The sequence below is a fragment of the Callithrix jacchus genome, chromosome 10 (genome assembly GCF_049354715.1).
Source record: "Callithrix jacchus isolate 240 chromosome 10, calJac240_pri, whole genome shotgun sequence".
Lineage (NCBI taxonomy): Eukaryota > Metazoa > Chordata > Mammalia > Primates > Cebidae > Callithrix > Callithrix jacchus.
The window spans coordinates 18039538-18058938 of NC_133511.1; the positions used below are offsets into that span (position 1 = coordinate 18039538).

General features: G+C 42.2%; 2 protein-coding genes across 3 annotated transcripts in view; both read left to right on the top strand.

Moving 5' to 3' along the window:
* UBE4A (ubiquitination factor E4A) overlaps positions 1-7175 on the top strand; it is a 45564-nt gene extending 38389 nt beyond the window's left edge. The window contains exon 20 of the mRNA XM_002754485.7: positions 3652-7175. Within this exon, the coding sequence (XP_002754531.1) occupies positions 3652-3778 (127 nt within the window). The 3' untranslated portion in view covers positions 3779-7175. The remainder of the gene's footprint in view (positions 1-3651) is intronic.
* A 2705-nt stretch (positions 7176-9880) lies between these two features.
* ATP5MG (ATP synthase membrane subunit g) lies at positions 9881-17772 on the top strand. 2 transcript variants are annotated; one of them, XM_002754486.7, is made up of 3 exons: positions 9881-9987; positions 15168-15328; positions 17570-17772. In XM_002754486.7, the coding sequence occupies exons 1-3, from the start codon at positions 9936-9938 to the stop codon at positions 17666-17668; spliced, it is 312 nt and encodes a 103-aa protein (XP_002754532.1). In that variant the 5' UTR covers positions 9881-9935; the 3' UTR covers positions 17669-17772. The 2 variants fall into 2 exon arrangements, with proteins under 2 accessions (XP_002754532.1, XP_054097613.1); XM_054241638.2 differs by lacking the exon at positions 9881-9987 and adding an exon at positions 10102-10235.
* The last annotated feature ends 1629 nt before the right edge of the window (positions 17773-19401 follow it).

Genomic DNA, 19401 nt, shown 5'->3' on the forward strand with positions numbered 1-19401 from the left:
CAGGCTGGTCTTGAACTCCTAGGTTCAATTGATCCACCCGCCTCAGCCTCCCAAAGTGCTGCGATTACAGGTGTGAGCCACCACAACTGGCCTTTTTTGGGTTTTGTGTTTTTTTGAGACAGTCTCGCTCTGTCACCCAGACTAGACTGCAGTGGCGTGATCTCAGCTCACTTCAACCTCTGCCTCCCAGGATCAAGCAATTCTCCAGCCTCAGCCTCCCAAATAGATGGGACTACAGGCATGCACCATCATATCCAGCTAATTTTTGTATTTTTAGTAGTGACAGGGTTTCACCATGTTGGCCAAGTTGGTCTTGAACTCCTGACCTCAAGTGATCACCCGCCTCAGCCTCTCAAATGTAGTGATTACAGGCATGAGCCACCATACCCAACCTGTTTTTTATTTTTTTTCAATTCAGGTTTTACATTATATTCACCATGTGGGTTAACTCACATCCTGTTGCTGTTGTTGTATCAGCCATGGTATACATGAATTTTCCCCAGCCTGCCTATTCTTTGGACAGTCTGCCCCTTGGTAACTGTAGAAAAGATAGGAATGGGCCGGGCATAGTGGCTCACGCCTGTAATCCAAGCACTTTGGAGGTCAAGGCAGGCAGATCACCCGAGGTCGGGAGTTCAAGACCAGCCTGACCAACATGGTGAAACCCCGTCTTTAAAAAAAAAAAAAAGAAAGAAAGAAAAGAAAAGACGGGAATGAAGCAATAAATGGTAGCTTATTAGCTGCTTAATCGGCCCCTTAACTTTTTTTAGTGCAGCATTAGGTAGAAATGGGTACTAAGAGACACTATTTATATATTCATTTATTTTTTGAGACAGGGTATTGCTCTGTCACCAGGCTGGAGTGTAGTGGCATGATCTCAGCTAACTGTAGCCTCACCTTCCTGGGCTCAAGCACCCCTCCCACCTCAGCCCCACCACATAGCTGGGACCACAGGCCATGCACCACCGTGCCTGGCTTATTTTTGTATTGTTTGTAGAGAAGGAGTCTGTCTATGCTGCCCAGGCCAGTCCCAAACTCTCGGGCTCAAGCAGTCCACCCACCTCAGCCTTCCAAAGGTGCTAGGATTACAGGCAGAGCCACCTTGTTTGGCCTCTCCATATTTAAAATTAAGTTATAGCAAGCCAGGCACGGTGGCTCACGTCTGTAATCCCAGCTACTCGGGAGGCTGAGGCAGGAGAATTGCTGCAACCTGAGAGGTGGAGGTTGCAGTGAGCCGATATCATACCACTGCACTCCAGCTTGGGCAATAGACCTATACTCTTGTCTCAAAAAAAAAAAACAAAATTGTTTCATCTCTACAAAAAATTATTATTATTATTATTATTTTTGAGACAGAGTTTCACTGTTGTTACCCAGACTGGAGTGCAATGGCACAATCTCAGCTCACCGCAACCTCCGCCTCCTGGGTTCAAGCAATTCTCCTGCCTCAGCCTCCAGAGTAGCTGGGACTACAGGCGCACACCACCATGCCCAGCTAATTTTTGTATTTTTAGTAGAGACGGGGGTTTCACCTTGCTGACCAGGATGGTCTCGATCTCTTGACCTCGTGATCCACCCACCTCGGCCTCCCAAAGTGCTGGGTTTATAGGCGTGAGCCACCACTCCCGGCCCACAAAAAATTATTTTTGCCAGGCATGGTGGCTCACGCCTGTAATCCCAGCACTTTGAGAGGCCAAGGTGGGCAGATCACCTGAGGTCAGGAGTTCAAGACCAGACTGACCAATATGGAGAAACCCCATCTCTGCTAAAAACACAGAATTAGCTGGGTGTGATGGCTCATGCCTATAATCCAGCTCCTTGGGAGGCTGAGGCAGGAAATCGCTTGAACCCAGGAGGCAGAGGTTGTAGTGAACCGAGATCACACATTGTACTCCAGCCTGGACAACAAGAGCAAAACTCCATCTCAAAAAAATAAATAATTATTCTTAATTAGCCAACTGTAGTGGCACATGCCTGTAGTCCTGGCTACTCAGGAGGCTGAGGCAGATCGCTTGGGCACAGGAATTCAAGGCTGCACTGAGTTATGACTACACTACTGCAGTCATAACTGAGCCAAGATTGCACTACTGCACTCCAACCTGGGCAACAGATCGAGATTCTGTCTCAAAAGAAAAAAAATTCTACCTCATGCTATTTGGTTAAGCATTCACCATATGGATTATGCTGTGCTAGGTGGTATGTCTTTTGCAAAGTGTCAATGAAAATTTATATTTAAAGTGGCCTCAATATTAGAGAGAAGATGTATTAGCCCTTAAAGTATGTCATAAACCAAACTTGTCCTAGCTGCATGTGTGGGCCAGGATGGCTCAAAATGGGACCCGACACAAATTCATAAAATTTCTTAAAACATGAGGTTTTTTTGTTTTTTGTGGGGTTTTTTTTTTTTTTTTTGCAATTTTTGTTTTTTAGCTTATTAGCTATTGTTAGTCCTGATGTATTTTATGTATGGGCCAAGGCAATTTTTCTAATGTGGTCTAGGGAAGCCAAAAAACTGACACCTGTCGTAAACCTTCTTACGTGTCAGAAAACCATAATCTGCGTTTACACGCATAGCAATCAACTGACCAAATCAAATGTTAGTCTACAAGGCTTTATTCCTTAACATCTTGTACTGCTGTAAGAATCTGTCACTTTAATTACAAATAGTTATTTACACTGACATAAGTGTACAGTGTCTCTGCCTTAGAGAACTCTAAAGGTGACAGAAGCATAGCATTTTTTAAGCCCTTGTATTTAAATATCATCTGAACAGTAGTGTTGAGATAAGGTTTATTAAGAAATAGAGGCCGGCTGGGCATGGTGGCTCACACTTATAATCCAAGCACTTTGGAGGCCAAGGCAGGTGGATCACCTGAGGAGAGGAGTTCAAGACCAGCCTGACCAACATGGTGAAACCCCGTCTTTTTTTTTTTTTTTTTTTTTTTTTTTTAATTTTTTATTGGATTATAGGTTTTGGGGTACATGAGCAGAGCATGCAAGACAGTTGCGTAGGTACACACATGGCAGTGTGCTTTGCTTTTCTTCTCCCCTTCATCCACATTTGGCATTTCTCCCCAGGCTATCCCTCCCCGAAACCCCATCTTTAAAAAAAAGTTAAAATTTTTAAATTTTACAGGTATGAGGGTGGCTCACACCTGTAATCCCAGCACTTTGGGAGGCCAAGGCTGGTGGATCACTTGAGGCCAGGAGTTTGAGAGCAGCCTGGCCAACATGGTGAAACCCTGTTTCTACTGAAAATACAAATGTTAGCTGAGTGTCGTGGAAGCTGAGGTGGTAGAATGGCTTTAGCCCGGGAGGCAGAGGTTGCAGTGAGCTGATATCATGCCACTACACTCGATCCTGGATGCCACTGCACTCAAGCCCGGGTGACAGAGCAAGACTCTGTCTCAAAAAAAAAAAAAAAAAAAAAAAGGAAGGAAGGAAAGAGGGAGGAAGGAAGAAAGAAGGAAGGAAGGAAGGCTCCTGAATCATCTTTTTCTTACTCCTTGTAACCCCAACTCAGCATCTGACTCAAAGTTATAATAAACTCTGGCTTCATTCTTAAGATGAAATGTCCAGGTGTTCTGTTTTCGGCTTAGAATGTTAGAACTTATGGAAATAACCCGATTTCTCTTTCTCTCTTCATCCCAGTGACCAAACAGATCCCTTTAACCGTAGTCCCCTCACCATGGACCAGATCCGGCCAAACACAGAACTGAAAGAAAAAATCCAACGGTGGCTTGCAGAGAGGAAACAACAAAAGGAGCAACTTGAATAGATACTGTGAATCAACCAAACCGAAACCAACCCCAGAGTGCAGATAAACAATTGTTTGTGGTTTCTCTTTCTCGTTCTGTTCCTTTTCTTTTTTTTTTTTTTTTTTTTTTCTAAATTAGAGAACTGCTCTTGCTGAAATTATGATAGTTAAGATTCCTAAGAACTTGACAGTGCTCCCCTGGCTTGCAGGAAATTATAGCATCACCAAGTTTAGAAATCATCACGAATTTTCACCCTCTGTTGTCTCTTCATATTCTTTTCTTCTTCCTTTTCTTAAGTGAAATTATATTATTTCAACTACTAAAACTTCTTGCCACCCTGCTATTTCTCTTCCAATTACTGTTCAAACATTTTTGGTGAGTGCTGCCTTTATAAGTATATAATGTCACATATTTCAGTGACAGCTGATATTATCAGAAAAATCTTGTGTTATCCTGTGTATTTACTAGTCCTCATGATCTATACTTAAGCCATTTTCTGTGTTACAGAGTAACTTCACATAAAAGCAGATACCTTGAAGTTTGTGTAGACTTTTGAATGATAGATGAGAATTTTTTTTAAAGAATTTAAAGGAATCACGCCGGGCGCAGTGGCTCACGCCTATAATCCCAGCACTTTGGGAAGCCGAGGCAGGTGGATCACGAGGTCAAGAGATCTAGACCATCCTGGTCAACATGGTGAAACCCCGTCTCTACTAAAGATACAAAAAATTAGCTGGGCATGGTGGCACGTGCCTGTAATCCCAGCTACTCAGGAGGCTGTGGCAGAAGAATTGCCTGAACCCAGGAGGTGGAGGTTGCAGTGAGCCAAGATCGCGCCATTGCACTCCAGCCTGGGTAACAAAAGCGAAACTCCATCTCAAAAAAAAAGAATTTAAAGGAATCTTATGCAACTTCTGTTGGTAGCTGTTAATTTTGTTATACAGTCTTTTTAATGAGGACTGGTAAGGCAGACATAGTTTTGACACTGTAGTCAAAACATTTCTGGGGTGAGGAGACTGTTGGGCCGTTATTCTCTTATAAAAATCTGTTTCTACAAGGACTAGGCCTGAGTAGATTTAGGCGAGTATCATATCCATGAAAAATGTCATTTTAAGACACTAATATCAACAGTGTATCTCAGTGTGAGATATATACATACATACACACACCATGTGCTTTTTTATGTTGATTTAGGGTAAACTGAGCACCACTTGATATTTTCTCTTCCATAGTGAGATGTATGTAGTGTGTGGCCATGTTTACTAACATACTCATTCTTGACAAAATTCTGAGATTATAAAATGTATATAGTTAATATTTGTTTGGGCTTGTGACCTGACTTCTAAGAGCTGCTTCTAACACAACCTTAGTGTGTGTTAGAAGCAATTAACAAAGTAGGAATTTGAGCACAACCTTGTCCATAAGCCATTTTAAATATACACTTAGCCCTGTGTAGTTAGTAGGTGGATGGACACCACTGTAGTTGAGCTTGAGCTCACTACTCAATTGTGCAGCTTAATATGCTAACTAGGGACATTCCCCTATGGATTGTCTTTATATCACTATCTTTCTAAGCCCAGAGATAGAAGTGACAAAAAAAGTGATAGGATCAAGAAACAGGTGTCACTGCTTCATTTGGAACAGGTTATTAACTATGGTCTCTTTCAAATAAAACAGTTTAATATTTCAACATAAGTGGCTATAAGCAGTCCTTGATGCGTTTTATGGTATCAGCTGGAAAGCCTCACATTTAAGAGGGCTTCCCACCCCAGATATAAAATAAATGTTGCCTATTGCTGTGCTTATAAATGAAAAAGAAGTCGAGGACACTTTTGCACAGGCCAGAATGTAAGATTCATTCAGTGTGCTCCCCGGGCCTTTGAGCCATGGGTTGGCAGGATTTGTTTTCTAATAAAATAATAAATAAGCTTCATTCAGTATTTATTATCCCCCTTTCCCTCTCTGAGAATGAACTCTGTATAAAATAAGCTTCTGCCTGTTTGCATTTGTCCTCCAAACCCAATCTAGTAGGATGTTCAGTCAAGTAGAGTGTTTTCATTTTAAAAACGAGGGGAGAAGACCAGAGTTTTTCAGGAGAAAACAGGAGGAAAATGGGCACAAAAACTCAGAAGGCAGCTATTCCCAGCAGCTTCCTAGTTAACAACCTCCATGCTGCCTCCAGTCTCTGTATTCTTCTGTATTTAACCTTCAGATTGTAAGCCTTTTCTGGCAAGCTTGTCTTCTTTTCTTAAGCTCTTTTCCTGAAAGTTTTTATGAATGGCTATGGCACCATTAATGCTGCTGAGTATCTTTAAACTCTGCACAGGCAAGTGTGTAGCTTAAGGCCACTACTGGTAAGGAAACCAAGTGTCCTCTGTGCCTTTTTTCATTCTGTGAAGTAATTTAAGTACATCCAAAAAAATTAGACTTTAAAAATGTATCATCGCCGGGCGCGGTGGCTCACGCCTGTAATCCCAGCACTTTGGGAGGCCGAGGCGGGTGGATCACGAGGTCAAGAGATCAAGACCATATTGGTCAACATGATGAAACCCCGTCTCTACTAAAAATACAAAAAAATTAGCTGGGCGTGATGGCGCACGCCTGTAGTCCCAGCTACTTGGGAGGCTGAGGCAGGAGAATTGCTTGAACCCAGGAGGCCGAGGTTGCGGTGAGCCGAGATCGCGCCATTGCACTCCAGCCTGGGTAACAAGAGCGAAACTCCGTCTCAAAAAAAAAAAAATGTATCATCTTGGTTCAGCACCATGTGTATATACCCTTGGAAGTTTAAAAAGGTGTTTTGTCTGGAACTTAGAAGCAGCTCTAAATCTGGTAGAGCAGACTTTCTAACATACCTAGTTTCATGTGCTGGCTTTCCTGGAGTATGACAGAAAATGAAGACTCTTTACTCAGCTCTGGTATTGCTCATAACTTACCAAGAGGCTAATACTAAACTTGGAAAATTGTTTAAGTATGTTTTATCAAGCAGCGTGGGTTTTGTTTTTTAATATAGTTTTTAATGGATATATAAAAACTGAAGGAAACTTTAAAGGCTTTTTAATGGTGCAGGTGAAGGTGCCAGTTGCTATTTGGTATCACACTCTACAAAAGCTTCATTACTTTATTTGATGCTGGTTGCTAAGCAGCCACTGCACACAGCATAAGTCTACTGGGTGCCTTTACAAGCCAGAGGCTGATGCTGCATTGTTGATGTCATGTGAGGAAATAATGCACATGCTGTAATTGCTCTACAGGAAATGAACCTAGAAACAGAAAATGAAGAACAAAAAGGTTGATTGAAATAAAACTTGATCAACACAACTGTATTTTGAAACATTCCAGGAAGGTTACTACTTGTCAAACTTGCCTGGCAGTGTTTGTTCAAAACTTGTATTTAATAAATGAACACCTGACTTAAAACCTTTGTTATCACTTTATTACAGTATTAAAAGTTAATGCCAGTTTCAGAAGTCCCCCTGAAAACTTAGAGGATTCTGACTTTTCACTCTTTTTTTTTTTAGGTAGGTAATGTCAAATATGTGTGACCTGGCTGACCCAGCCTGCCTTACCGGGCCTCTGGAGGGGACCCTGGGGTTACCCTCAGGAGATGAAAGTCACCGCATGGTTTTTCTAACCAGCTCTCTTTTGGCTTCACTGCTTCTCTTTATCTGGCCTGAACCCCAGGTCTCTGGAGTCATTTGCTGTTATCTTCCCTTTTCTTTCTTGTTTCCATACCCCTGCCATGCAGGATCTCAGCCTAGATTAACTCAGCCATTCCCCTCTGCAGCAGTATCCAAACTGCAGACCACTGATGGAGGATAAACAGTTTTTAGAATGGTGCAACCACAGACATGTCTCTACTGTTGCCCAACAACCCTTCTGTGTATCCTTCAGCTATTCCAAACTTTGGCCTCCTTCCTCAAATTCCTTCCCATCCTCCCCTCCCATTTACCACTTGCACTCTGATTACTTTGTCTTCTATTTTGCTGGGAAGATAAAAACTTCAGAGACTTTGAAGACTCTCAAACTTCTCTCCCATCATCCCATCTGTGGAAAAGACCCCATAGATCCCTGGCTATTTCTCCTTTCCTGCCTCATTAGGCTCTTGTCAATATCCCTTCTCATCAGACAGGGTGGCCTGTGCCTGTAATCCCAGAGCTAAGGGAGAGGCTAAAGTGGGATGATCTCTTGAGGCCAGGAGTTTAAGACCAGCCTGGACAATATGGCAAGACCCACCTCTCTAAATAAATAAAGCACTGCCTCTCTCTGTCTTCAATTCCTCCCCTAAGTTGCACATCCCCCTTTGGTGTTCTGGCTTCTAATCCTTTACAGTCATATTTCTTCACCATTCACCCCGGCTTCTTTTTGAAGCTGCATTAATGTTAAAGATTTCCATATTGCTAAATCAACTTTCCCATCCTTAATTTGACTTCTTTGCAGTATACTCGGGCAGGAGAATCACTCTTTCACTGAAGAGTTCTTAGTTTCTGATATCACTTCTAATTTGTCTTTTCACCTCTCTAACCATTCCATAAATCAGAGATTTACTTCTGCTCAGACTTCTCCAGGATACTTATAGTTCTGTTCCTCTCATCAAATGCCACTTCCCTACATAACCTCTTTTCCTCATTAAATTATGACATTTCAGCCCTCTGTAGTATACAGCTGCTCTCTCACACATTGGCTCAAGGATCTTCTCTAGGAAATATGCTCAAATCAGCACCATGCCTAATCTCATAGAATGCCTGTCTCTGAGTTTACATTCCAACTTCTTCAGATCTCAACTCTGCCACTTCCAAATTGTGTGGTCATTTTTCAAGCCCAGTCTCAACGGGAAGAATGCCTTAAGACAGGCTTTCTTTATATTCCAAAATGCCTGGCATAGTGTCGGCATTCAGTACCTGTGATTTTGTTCCTCACATCTGCACAGCTCCTTGTAGCTAATTAGGGAATTAGGAGAAATGGATTCCAATCCTGATACAGGATTTTGGGGAGTGGGATTACAAAAAATCAGCTTTAAAAAGGGCTACCGGCTGGGCGCAGTGGCTCATGCCTGTAATCCTAACACTTTGGGAGGCCAAAGCTGGTGGATCACCTGAGGTCAGGAGTTCAAGGCCAGCCTGGCCAACATAGCGAAACCCCATCTCTACTAAAACTACAAAAATTAGCCGGGCATGGTAGCGCGCGCCTTGTAATCCCAGCTACTCGGGAAGCCGAGGCAGAATAACTTGAACCCGGGAGGTAGAGGTTGTAGTGAGCCGAGATCGCGCCACTGCACTCCAGCCTGGGCGATGGGAGCGAGACTCAATCTCAAAAAAAAAAAAAAGGCTGAGGATTATGGGGCCAGGCGCGGTGGCTTACCCTGTAATCCCAGCACCTAGGCGAGCGGATCATTTGGGGCCAGAAGTTCGAGACCAGCCTGACCAACATAGTGAAACCCCGTCTCTACTAAAAATACAATTAACTTGCCCGGCGTGGTGGCGGGCGCCTGTAGTCCAATCTACTCGGGAGACTGATGCACGACTATCGCTGGAACCCGGGGGCCGGAGGTAGCAGTGAGCCGAAATCGTGCCACTGCACTTCAACCTGGGCGACAGAGCGAGACTATCTCAAAAAATAAAAATAAAAAGGGCTATGGATTGAGCCGGTGACAGGTTGTGTGGTGCTTGCTCGGCTCCTAACTTTAGAGGTTTGGCCTTGGACCCTCTCTACCTCTGTACAACGATCGTGTTGGACTAGAAGAATCTCAGCGAATCCTTCTCCAATACTGACTTCATACTAGGGCAGCAGAATCACCGCGAAAGCACCCTGAGCGAAATAGCGGAGGTCGGCGGCAAGAAAAGCACTGCAGGTTCAGGGCGCATGCGCATTTCCCCTCCTTGCCGGTTCTCCGGACCTCTACGAGTGGCTGCCCCAGAAAATGCCTGCTTCTCTGCAGCATCCCACTGTTCTTCATATGTTCTCTAATATCATCTTTTCATATCCACTTTCTCCTCCATGTTGAAAAAAATTAATTGACAAACTAGATCCTGTAAAGATCTTTTGACATTTAAATATCTTGGACCGGCGCGGAAAGAGGCGGCCTGACCTTGGAAGTGGGACGGGGTCCTGCAGTGGGTCCTTCTGGGGGGGTGACATTCAGCCGGCCGTTCGGGGCGACGGACTTTCCATCCCAGAACCATGGCCCAATTTATCCGTAACCTTGTGGAGAAGACCCCGGCGCTGGTGAACGGTGAGCCCGATGTGAGACTGCCGAGGGGGGCACACGGTCGGCGGGGAGGCCTGCGATGGCCTGAGAGGTAGAAGCAGGCGGCAAAGACTCGAGGGGCCTTGCGGAAGCCGGGGCGGGATGGCCTGCAGGTGGAGGGCGCAGGAGGCAGGTTGGCGACTCTCCTTCAGCCTTCCGCTCGCTTGGCCTGTAGATTGGGTTCTCTACACAGCCTAGAAGTTCCTGAATTCTAACCATGACGGAGAAGAGAGGTAGAGTGAAGGATGCCCGGCGTTGCCTGGCAGCTGCAGCCATTACGCCCCCTTAGATCTCTAAGAGCAGGGATCTGGAGGGGTTGGCTCTGTTAGGAGAGCAAAGAAAAGGAAGGGCAGAAGCGTGTGGGAAAGTACATCAGTTCGGCCTCATCACATGGTCCGGTTCTCAGTGAAATATTTGGAAGTCTACAGAAATGTTTAAGGACATTTTGACTTTTTGAACATTCACTTTGACGGATTCTGAGATACTTCCGCTTTAATCTGAGGGAAGTTTTAGGTGGAAATGGACTTCATGGATGAGTATCTGTGCCCCGAGAATCAGAACGGGTTCCATATAAACAGTAATCTTTGTTTTTACACGTTAGCATTCGTGGAATTTTTTCAGCTTGAAGAGCTGGTAGACCGCTGTGTTTCACAATAACCCTGAATAATCACAATAATCCTGAATAATCACAATAACCCTGAATAATCACAGCCCCTGAGTACTAGTGTATTCTGTCGGTTAATATTTCAGTTGTCTTCTCAGTGGTAAGCTATTCATTTTATTCCTGAAGTGAGATAGGCTAAATTGACGTCTCCTAGGTGTGCTATATTCCAGTAAGCCACTGAAGGTCAGATCTCTTAACTTTCGTTCAGATTTATAAAATGTTCATAGAAAACAGAATTTCAACAAAAAAAAAAAAAAAAAAAAAAAAGTCATATTTTTGAGCCTGTTTTGCTGTGTTTGAGTTTGATTTGGGTATTTTCTTTTATTTCCTTCCTGCCCCCCACCCCAGAAGACAAGGACTCACTCTGTCGCCCAGTGGCTCACTGCAGCCTCCGACTCCCGGGCTCAAGCGATCCTTCCACCTCAACCTCCTGAGTAGCTGGGATCACAGGCACACACCACCATGCCTGGCTAATTTTTGTATGTTTTGTAGAGACAGGATTTCGTGATGTTGCCCAGGCAGGTCTAACTCCTGGGCTCAAGAGATCCTCCCGCCTCAGCCTCCCGAAGTGCTGGAGTTATAGGCGTGAGCCACAGGGCCATCCGGGTATTTTATTCATTCTCTCCTCTCTTCCCTCCATCACCAGCCAAACTCTGAGTTATTGAAGCCTCTCCTGCAGAACCTCACAGCCTACCAGTGAAACATTTTACACATTTTCCTAAATCATTTCTTAAACTTGCAAGAAAATCTTTCTTTACTGAGATTATCAAGATATCTGTCGTAGAGCTCTTCGATTTTATATAAATCAAAAGAGATGGCCCTGCGTGGTGGCTCACGCCTGTAATCTCAGCACTTTGGGAGGCCAAGGCAAGCAGATCACTTCAGGTCAAGAGTACAAGACCAGCCTGGCAAACATGGTGAAACCCCATCTCTACTAAAAATACAAAAATTCGCCAGGTGTGGTGGTGCACACCTGTAATCTCAGCACTTTGGAAGGCCAAGGTGGGTGGATCACCTGAGGTCAGGAGTTCCAGACCAGCCTGGCCGAGATGGTGAAACTTTGTCTCTACTAAAACAAAAATTAGCTGGGTGTGGTGGCAGGCGCCTGTAATCCCAGCTAGTCAGGAGGCTGAGGCAGGAGAATCGTTTGAACCCAGGAGGGAGAGGTTGGTTGCCATGAGCCGAGATTGCACCACTGCACTCCACCTGTCCACCGGGCAACAGAGTGAGACTCCATCTCAAAAAAAAAAAAAAACTAAAGAGGAAAAAAAGATTGGAGGCTTCACTCTGGACTTCGTGGTTGATTTAAGTCACGATTCTTAATATTTCAAGTGGATTTTTTTTTTTTCTGGTGTGGCTTTCACATTTTTTAGGTGGCACATATTAAGGAATTGCGGGCTAATTATGACAAAATCTAAAAGGAAAAGTAACACCAAGGTAATTTTATGAAATATATAAACACTTCCCTCCATTATTGTGAACAATTGAAAAATAATTTGTTAGTCTTCCAAAAGTACTTAGAAAGGAGGACTCAGCTGGGCCAGAATATTAATGTGGAACTACATTTTGCTTTATAACATACATAGGCTAGTGTATTAAATGTGAATGTTAAATATTTAATAAAAATTATTGCATATGAGCCCCTAATTCTTCTAGGGGGTCAAAGAGGCTTATGGAAATAAGTAATTTTATCATCAGGCTTGCCTAGGAAGATCATAGAGTGTGATTTTTTCCCCCCTTAACTAAACTGTAGACTTTATTTGTATTTCAGCAGTTTTTCCATTAATCTCTTTCAGTTCCAGGATCCAGTTCAGTGTACCACATTGCATTTAGCTTCTCTGTCTTCCCAGCCTTCTCTGATCTGGGACATTTTCCCAGTCTTCCCTCATCTTTCCTGACCTTGACAGTCTTAAGGTGTCTAAGTATCTGTCTAGGTATCTTGAATAATTTCCTCAATCTAGTTTTGTCTGATGTTTTTCTCATGCTTAGTCTGGAACTATGGATTCTGAGGAAATGCCACAGGGATGAGGTGCCCTAATCACATGTCAGGAGGTATATGTTACTCATATGACATCACTGGTGATAAAAGATTTCATCACTTGGTTATAGGTTCCTCCTCTGTAAAGTTACTGTTTTTTCTCTCAGTGTTTGTTCTTTAGAAACAAATAACTAAGCCTATCCCATAAAGGCAGGGTGTGATTACAGTGGGGGATTCCATCTCCTGTAGGAGGGAATATCTACTTAAATTAAATAGAATTCTTCTGTGAGAAAGATTTGTCTCTTCTCCATTTATTTATCTAATCACTTATTGTATGGACTTGTACATTTATTTTGTACTTTTTATATCAAATATCGTATTATTGCTCAAATTATTTCAGCCTCAGCTATTCGAAAGCTCTTTTGGGTTAGCACCTCTCTGTCCCTTTGACATGCGCTTTCACTTTCTAGTGCTACAAGATGCTTCAGATTTATATTGCATTCACCCTGTCCCTGCCTTAGAATCAGCCATTTCTCCAAGGAACCTTAGTTTGTTTTATTGGACAATAGAATTGAGAAACTAAGGTCTGGGTGCTGTGTATGTTCCTTGCTACTAGAATATCATACTTCTAGGTCCTCCCAGTTGACAGGGATGTAGATGTGTATCCATATAGATGTGTGTATGTGTATACATGTGTACTAACCCATGTAGATACATGAATATATGTATGTAAAATTGTTTCTGTGTCTATTAATCAGTGTATGTATTAAGCTAAACATGAGTCCAACTCTAACCCAGTACCATGGGGTTTATTCTTGCTCTTTTCTTGCTTGCCTGTAACACCACTCACCTCCACGGAGAAACCTAGCTCCCACCATCTACCATTCGTTATGTTTTATCTCTTGTATATGTGTAAAGCAGTTTCAAACTCTTTAACCTGTATCCCCTAAGAAACGAATTTGGCACCTAAAATAGTGTTTATGTACAGTATACTGATTAATTTTTGTATAGGGTGAAATATCTATGTGTTGGAGATAATTTTTTTTTTTTTTTTTTTGAGACAGTCTCACTTTGTCGCCAGGCGCCAGGCTGGAGTGCAGTGGCGCAACCTCGGCTCACTGCAACCTCTGCCTCCCAGGTTCAAGCAGTTCTCCTGCCTCAGTGTTGGAGATGATATTAAAGACAGTTGGTTAACTGTTCCACAAGACTGTACTTTTTTTGATTTTCCCATCTTACAGGCATTGGCAGTTCTATTTGGAGCTACCTCTTGGAGCTTTGTGTCTGCTTCAAGGTATGCCCATGCCCCCAAACACAGAAGATGAGGGAAAGAAGGGAGATAGTACTTCTCTATTTGAGAAATACTCAAATAGAGGCAGTTAATACAAGGACAACACCAAGAGGCTTGAGTAATCTGTCTTTGAACAACAGACACTTTATGGATGTTCGTGCTGTTTTTATTACATTTCTCTTGTAATTTTTGCAACAGTCTCATTCTGTCCCCTAGGCTGGAGTGTAATGGTGAGATCTTGGCTTGCTGCAACCTCTGGCTCCCGGGTTCAAGTGATCTTGTGCCTCAGCCTCCCAAGTAGCTGGGACTACAGGCACAAACCACCATGCCCAGCTAATTTTTGTAGTTTTAGTAGAGACAGGGTTTCACTGTCTTGGCCAGGCTGGTCTCAAATTCCTGGCCACAAGTGATCTTCCCTCCTTGGCCTCCCAAAATTCTGGGTTTATGGGCATGACCACTGCACCTAGCCTCTCTTGTAATTTTTTTAAATAAAAAATGTCTTTCTCTTTCTGAAATCACTACCACAGTCTCACAACTACCCTGGTTGCTAATAATCTCTTCTCTTGAAATAGTAAATACCTTGAGGAATTCCAGCTTAGTAATAGATTCTAGTTTTGGCTGTTCTTAACAATACATGTAGGTTTTACTTTTATTATTTGTGGTGTCTTTGAAAGAGGAGCAGCTGTGCTTTTGTTAGAGAATGATTTAATCCAGCACATATTGATAAGGATACCAAAATGGTACCAGTTATTATAATTCCATCTGGATTTGTAGATAATATTATGTTTTTATCTTGTTCTTAAGAGTGCCATTCTAACTCCTTCATCCCTTTCTTCACCTCTTTCTTCAAATTTGCTGATCTTTCTACAAGAAAATATGAATAAATTGACTGTTCTCTTGTTATTAAATCCAGCTTCTAGCATCTTTACAGTTAGCTAGATTTGCCATTCATAAATGAAATACAGTACTAGCTGGCCACTAGTGAAGAGCTGGCATAATTGAACGTGCTTGTAGCATCCTGCCTGATTGAACGTCCCTGTGGCACAGGTGTTCTGCTTCTTTAAAAGCCTCTTGTTAGCAGGGAGCAGCTTTGACTTTTCACACCGGGTGCACATTTGGTACAAGCAGTGAATGAAGGTGATGCATGAATAAATATTTCTGTCCAGCCCACACATCTGCTTCTTTTGGTCTCTAGTGAGTTCATCCTGGTTTTTTTGTTTTGTCTTGTTTTCCAGCTGCTGTGACTTATTCGAAGCCTCAGTTGGCCACATTTTGGTACTACGCCAAGGTTGAGCTGATTCCTCCCACCCCTGCTGAGATCCCTAGAGCTATTCAGAGCCTGAAAGAAATAGTCAATAGTGCTCAGACTGGTAGCTTCAAACAACTCACAGTTAAGGTAACCATGGGCTAAATGAAAATGAAGTGCATAACAGAAAATGTCTTCCCCTGGGATTTTTCTGGTTGTTTTGATTAATATATGTGTTTCCAATGAGGTTGAATCCAACATAACGAGAAAAAAAAAGTTTTTTGTTTATTTGTTTTGAGACGGAGTCTCACTGTCGCCCAGGCTGGAGTGCAGTGGTGCAATCTCTGCTCACTGCAACCTCCACCTCCCGGGTTCAAGCAATTCTCCTGCCTCTGCCTCCTGAGTAGCTGGGACTACAGGTGCATGCCACCACACCCAGCTAATTTTTTTTTTCATTTTTAGTAGAGACAGGGTTTCACCATGTTGGCCAGGCTGGTCTCAAACTCCAGACCTCAGGTGATCCGCCCACCGTGGCTTCCCAAACTGCTGGGATTATAGCCTTGAGCCACCGTGCCCGGCCGACTTAATTTAACAGGTTGAGGACGCTGTCTTGGGGAAAGGAAGAGAAGAAACATTTGATGCTGTTTTGACCACATCCTAAGGAGTAATCAGGGCAGTAGTGTCATTGAATTCACTTTAGCTGTGGGTTGTGCGCAGGTGGCAGAGTTTCCTCAACACAAGGTGGTCTAGTCCCCAAGTTGTGGGCCTTGAAATCTGATTAGTGTTCTGCCTTCAACTGGACACTGACCGTTTAAAAATTAAGTCTTCCTATGTCTTAACAAGGGGAAAATAAAGTAACCACGTCTTAGGAATGGGACCCAGGGGTCACCCTGGCTGTGATGCTCTGGTTGTTGCATGGTTTAAATCCTATTTTTGACTGCTGAGGAAGATATTTGTTTTTCTAATTTTGTCACCAGGATAGAAATAATTAGCCCATTTTATTTCTTAGTTTCCTAAGAGTCTTAAACCTAGCAAAAAAGTGAGGATATATATTGGGAATTTTTTTCCCCTTTCCTGTTTAGATAGTAAAATACTAAACAGTAAGATACTAAAATATGACGGCTTGCTTTGCTGAGTCTGTACTTTTTCCATCTGTATTCCTGGAATTGTCCCCTATTCAGCCAAAATATCTCTTCAGGAAGCGAACCCTTCTTATATGTAGGATAAAAATACCAAACCTGGGTTATTGAACTGTGTGAAGATAAAATCTAAAAACTATAAGAATTGAAACCCGTGTCCATGCGCAGTCACTTCCTACCTGTAATCCCAGCACTTTGGGAGGCCAAGGTAGGAGGATCGCTTGAGGCCAGGAGTTCAGGACCAGCCTGGACAATATAGCAAGGCCCTATCTCTGCCCCAAAAAAGTAAAAAAAAATTGCCAGGTGCAGTGGCATGCACCTGTAGTCCCAACTACTTGGGAGGCTGAGGTGAGAGGATTGCTTGAGCTCAGGAGTTAGAGGAGGCAGTGAGCTATGATTGTGCCACTCCCTGAGTGACAGAGTAAGGCCCTATCTCTTAAAAGAAAAAAAAAAGAATTGGAACTTGGATTTTATTTGCATGATCCAAGCACAGAGTACAAAAAGCCTAAATAATTGTGGGTTTTAGAGCCTCTGTCCTGGGAAATCTTGTTGCTTTTCAGAAGACTTCCATAAACTTCTGGCCTAATTTGATGGGGAAAATTCACTTCCCGAAGTGCTAAAAGAAAAAGGTCCAGTTTTGTTATGCAAAGTTATTTTTTCAACTAGAATTTCAAGATCCATATTTTTGCATGTATTAATAACAGTGCTTTCCTGAGCCATATGTGTATATTTCTCTTTGGGGCACTAAAATGTTGATAGGAATACCAGATTCTTGGTAAGAGTCCAGTCAAATACTAAATGAATAAAAATGAGGTCTAAAGGGGGAGACAGCACTTCATCTTTCAGCAGATTTTCTTTTGCCAGACAAAAATGTCTGTTCAGAGATTCGACCTTCCTAGAGCCATCCTTTCATATGAATACCCTATCTAAATGTGCCAGCTATATCCAGGATATGAGTTGTTTTAGGGCTCATAAGGTGTCTCATAACTTATAATGAAAGGGTTAAGTCAGTTCAGGTCTTTAAAGAATGCTTTGAAAGAATTTATAAGCTCTGACTACCTTACAAAATTGAAAGTTCAAGGGTTCTCAGCAATTGAACAAAAGTAATGTTCATAGTTCTCAACTTTGAGTAAAACTGCCTTCTAGTCTGAAAAGCTTCTTTATGTTCTTTGTCTCTTAATTCTGGAAAAGAATAGTTTTAAATATGTAAGAGAAAAAAAAGATACCATAAAATGTATGCTTCTTTTTTCAGGAAGCTGTGCTGAATGGTTTGGTGGCCACTGAGGTGTTGATGTGGTTTTATGTCGGAGAGATCATAGGCAAGCGTGGCATCATTGGCTATGATGTTTGAAGACCAATCTTTTTAACATCTGATTAAATTTGATTTATTATTTGAGTGTTGTTGGACCACGTGTGATCAGACTGCTATCTGAATAAAATAAGATGTGTTAAAAATCAGTGTTTTTTTCCATCAAATATTCCATGAAAGGTCATGATTTCTCTTGATATTAAGCTGGGTTGTCTTTAAACAACTCTAAATGTGCGTCCGTTTAGCCTGAAGTTGGAAAGGATACATGTGGCGATATTAACCTGGTACATGAATATAAGAGGATAACATTTTAATTTGAAGGTTTCAAATATATATGTTTAAACTTTATTTCCAAAAGAGTGAGAGTAAGGTCTTGGGAAAACTAGAACTTGCTATAGTAAGAGAAATAGTAGTACCATATGCCAAAGTGATAAGATGAATCATGTCAGTAGTTAGAATAACGTTTCCACTGTTTTTTTTTGCCAAAATCACAGAAAGACCCTATTGACAACATCTATGTCTATAACAATGTTAGAGTACTTCTTGTCATCTTGAATACAGCCTCCGCAAGAGAGAACAGGGTGCCAGTCTAAGTATATATCTTTGTAGCATCTTTAACAGTAGGACAGAGCCGTGACCTACATTTTAAATCCGACTTTGATGTGTATTATTCACTTGTCTGGTTTTACTACCTTTGCAAAAAACTCTCCTACAGATAAATTAAACAAGGTTGTTACTTAGGGTCTTCCCTGGGTCAAAATGTAAATTATGTCCTGAAGTAAATGAAGTGATTGGTGTTTGTCTTCTGGAGCAATTTTATTGGGAATACAGGAAAGACTTATCGTTCCTTGGCTTTTCCCAGGGATCTTACAATCCTTAATTGACTCATTGGTACTTTTCTAAATCCACTGTTATTCCTGCAGCCACAGCAAAACATGCAATACCAGCCGATGATAACCAACAGGCGGTTGCATATTTATTGTAAAAGCATTATGGCCCACAATATAGTATTAATCCTTTAATAGTTGAACCTTTATCCAGTCCATCTCAGATTTACCCACTGCATTTAGAATACTGCTACTGTAGCCTAATAAAGGGCACAGCTTATCTAAGTGAATGGCAAGAAAGCCCCTTAGAGACTACCACACTGCTGAAATATGAGGTAATGGTGAAGTGGCTCCTGCAACAAACAGGTGGTCAGAGCTGAGACCCCCTCTTTTCAAAAAGACTGCTGTGAGAATGGCAATCTGAGTTTCTTTTGCATCATTATTCAAATTAACTGGAAAAAAACAAGGTAGGAGATCAGCTAGTACTAGTTAAGACCTACAGACGCCTAGTTGATGAATGATATGTAATGTGGTTTTTTTTTAACTACACGGTCACAGCAGAAGGTCCTCAAAATAAACATTTAATACTCACTTCACTGCAACTTCCTCCTCCGTTGCCATACGGAACACCTCTGACCTCCCCTGTGGCTAATAGTGCATGTACAGAATTTTCTTAGGTTAAAATAGCAGTGAGATCCCTGAAGTGGCCACTTAATTTCACCAGGCTTGTTTTTTGTGTTGTTTTTTTTGTTGTTGTTTTTCCCCCCTCATCAACCCCAAATATCTTCTAACAGAACTGTTGAAGCTTTTGCTGAATTTGTGTGCTGCCAAGTGTTGGTCATTAGCAAATTCAGTGTTTATTGTGCATCTCCTGAGTTCCAGGCACGATTAAAATGGCAGAAACATTCATGAACAAGACTGTTACCTGTTTCACAGAGTTTGAGCTGG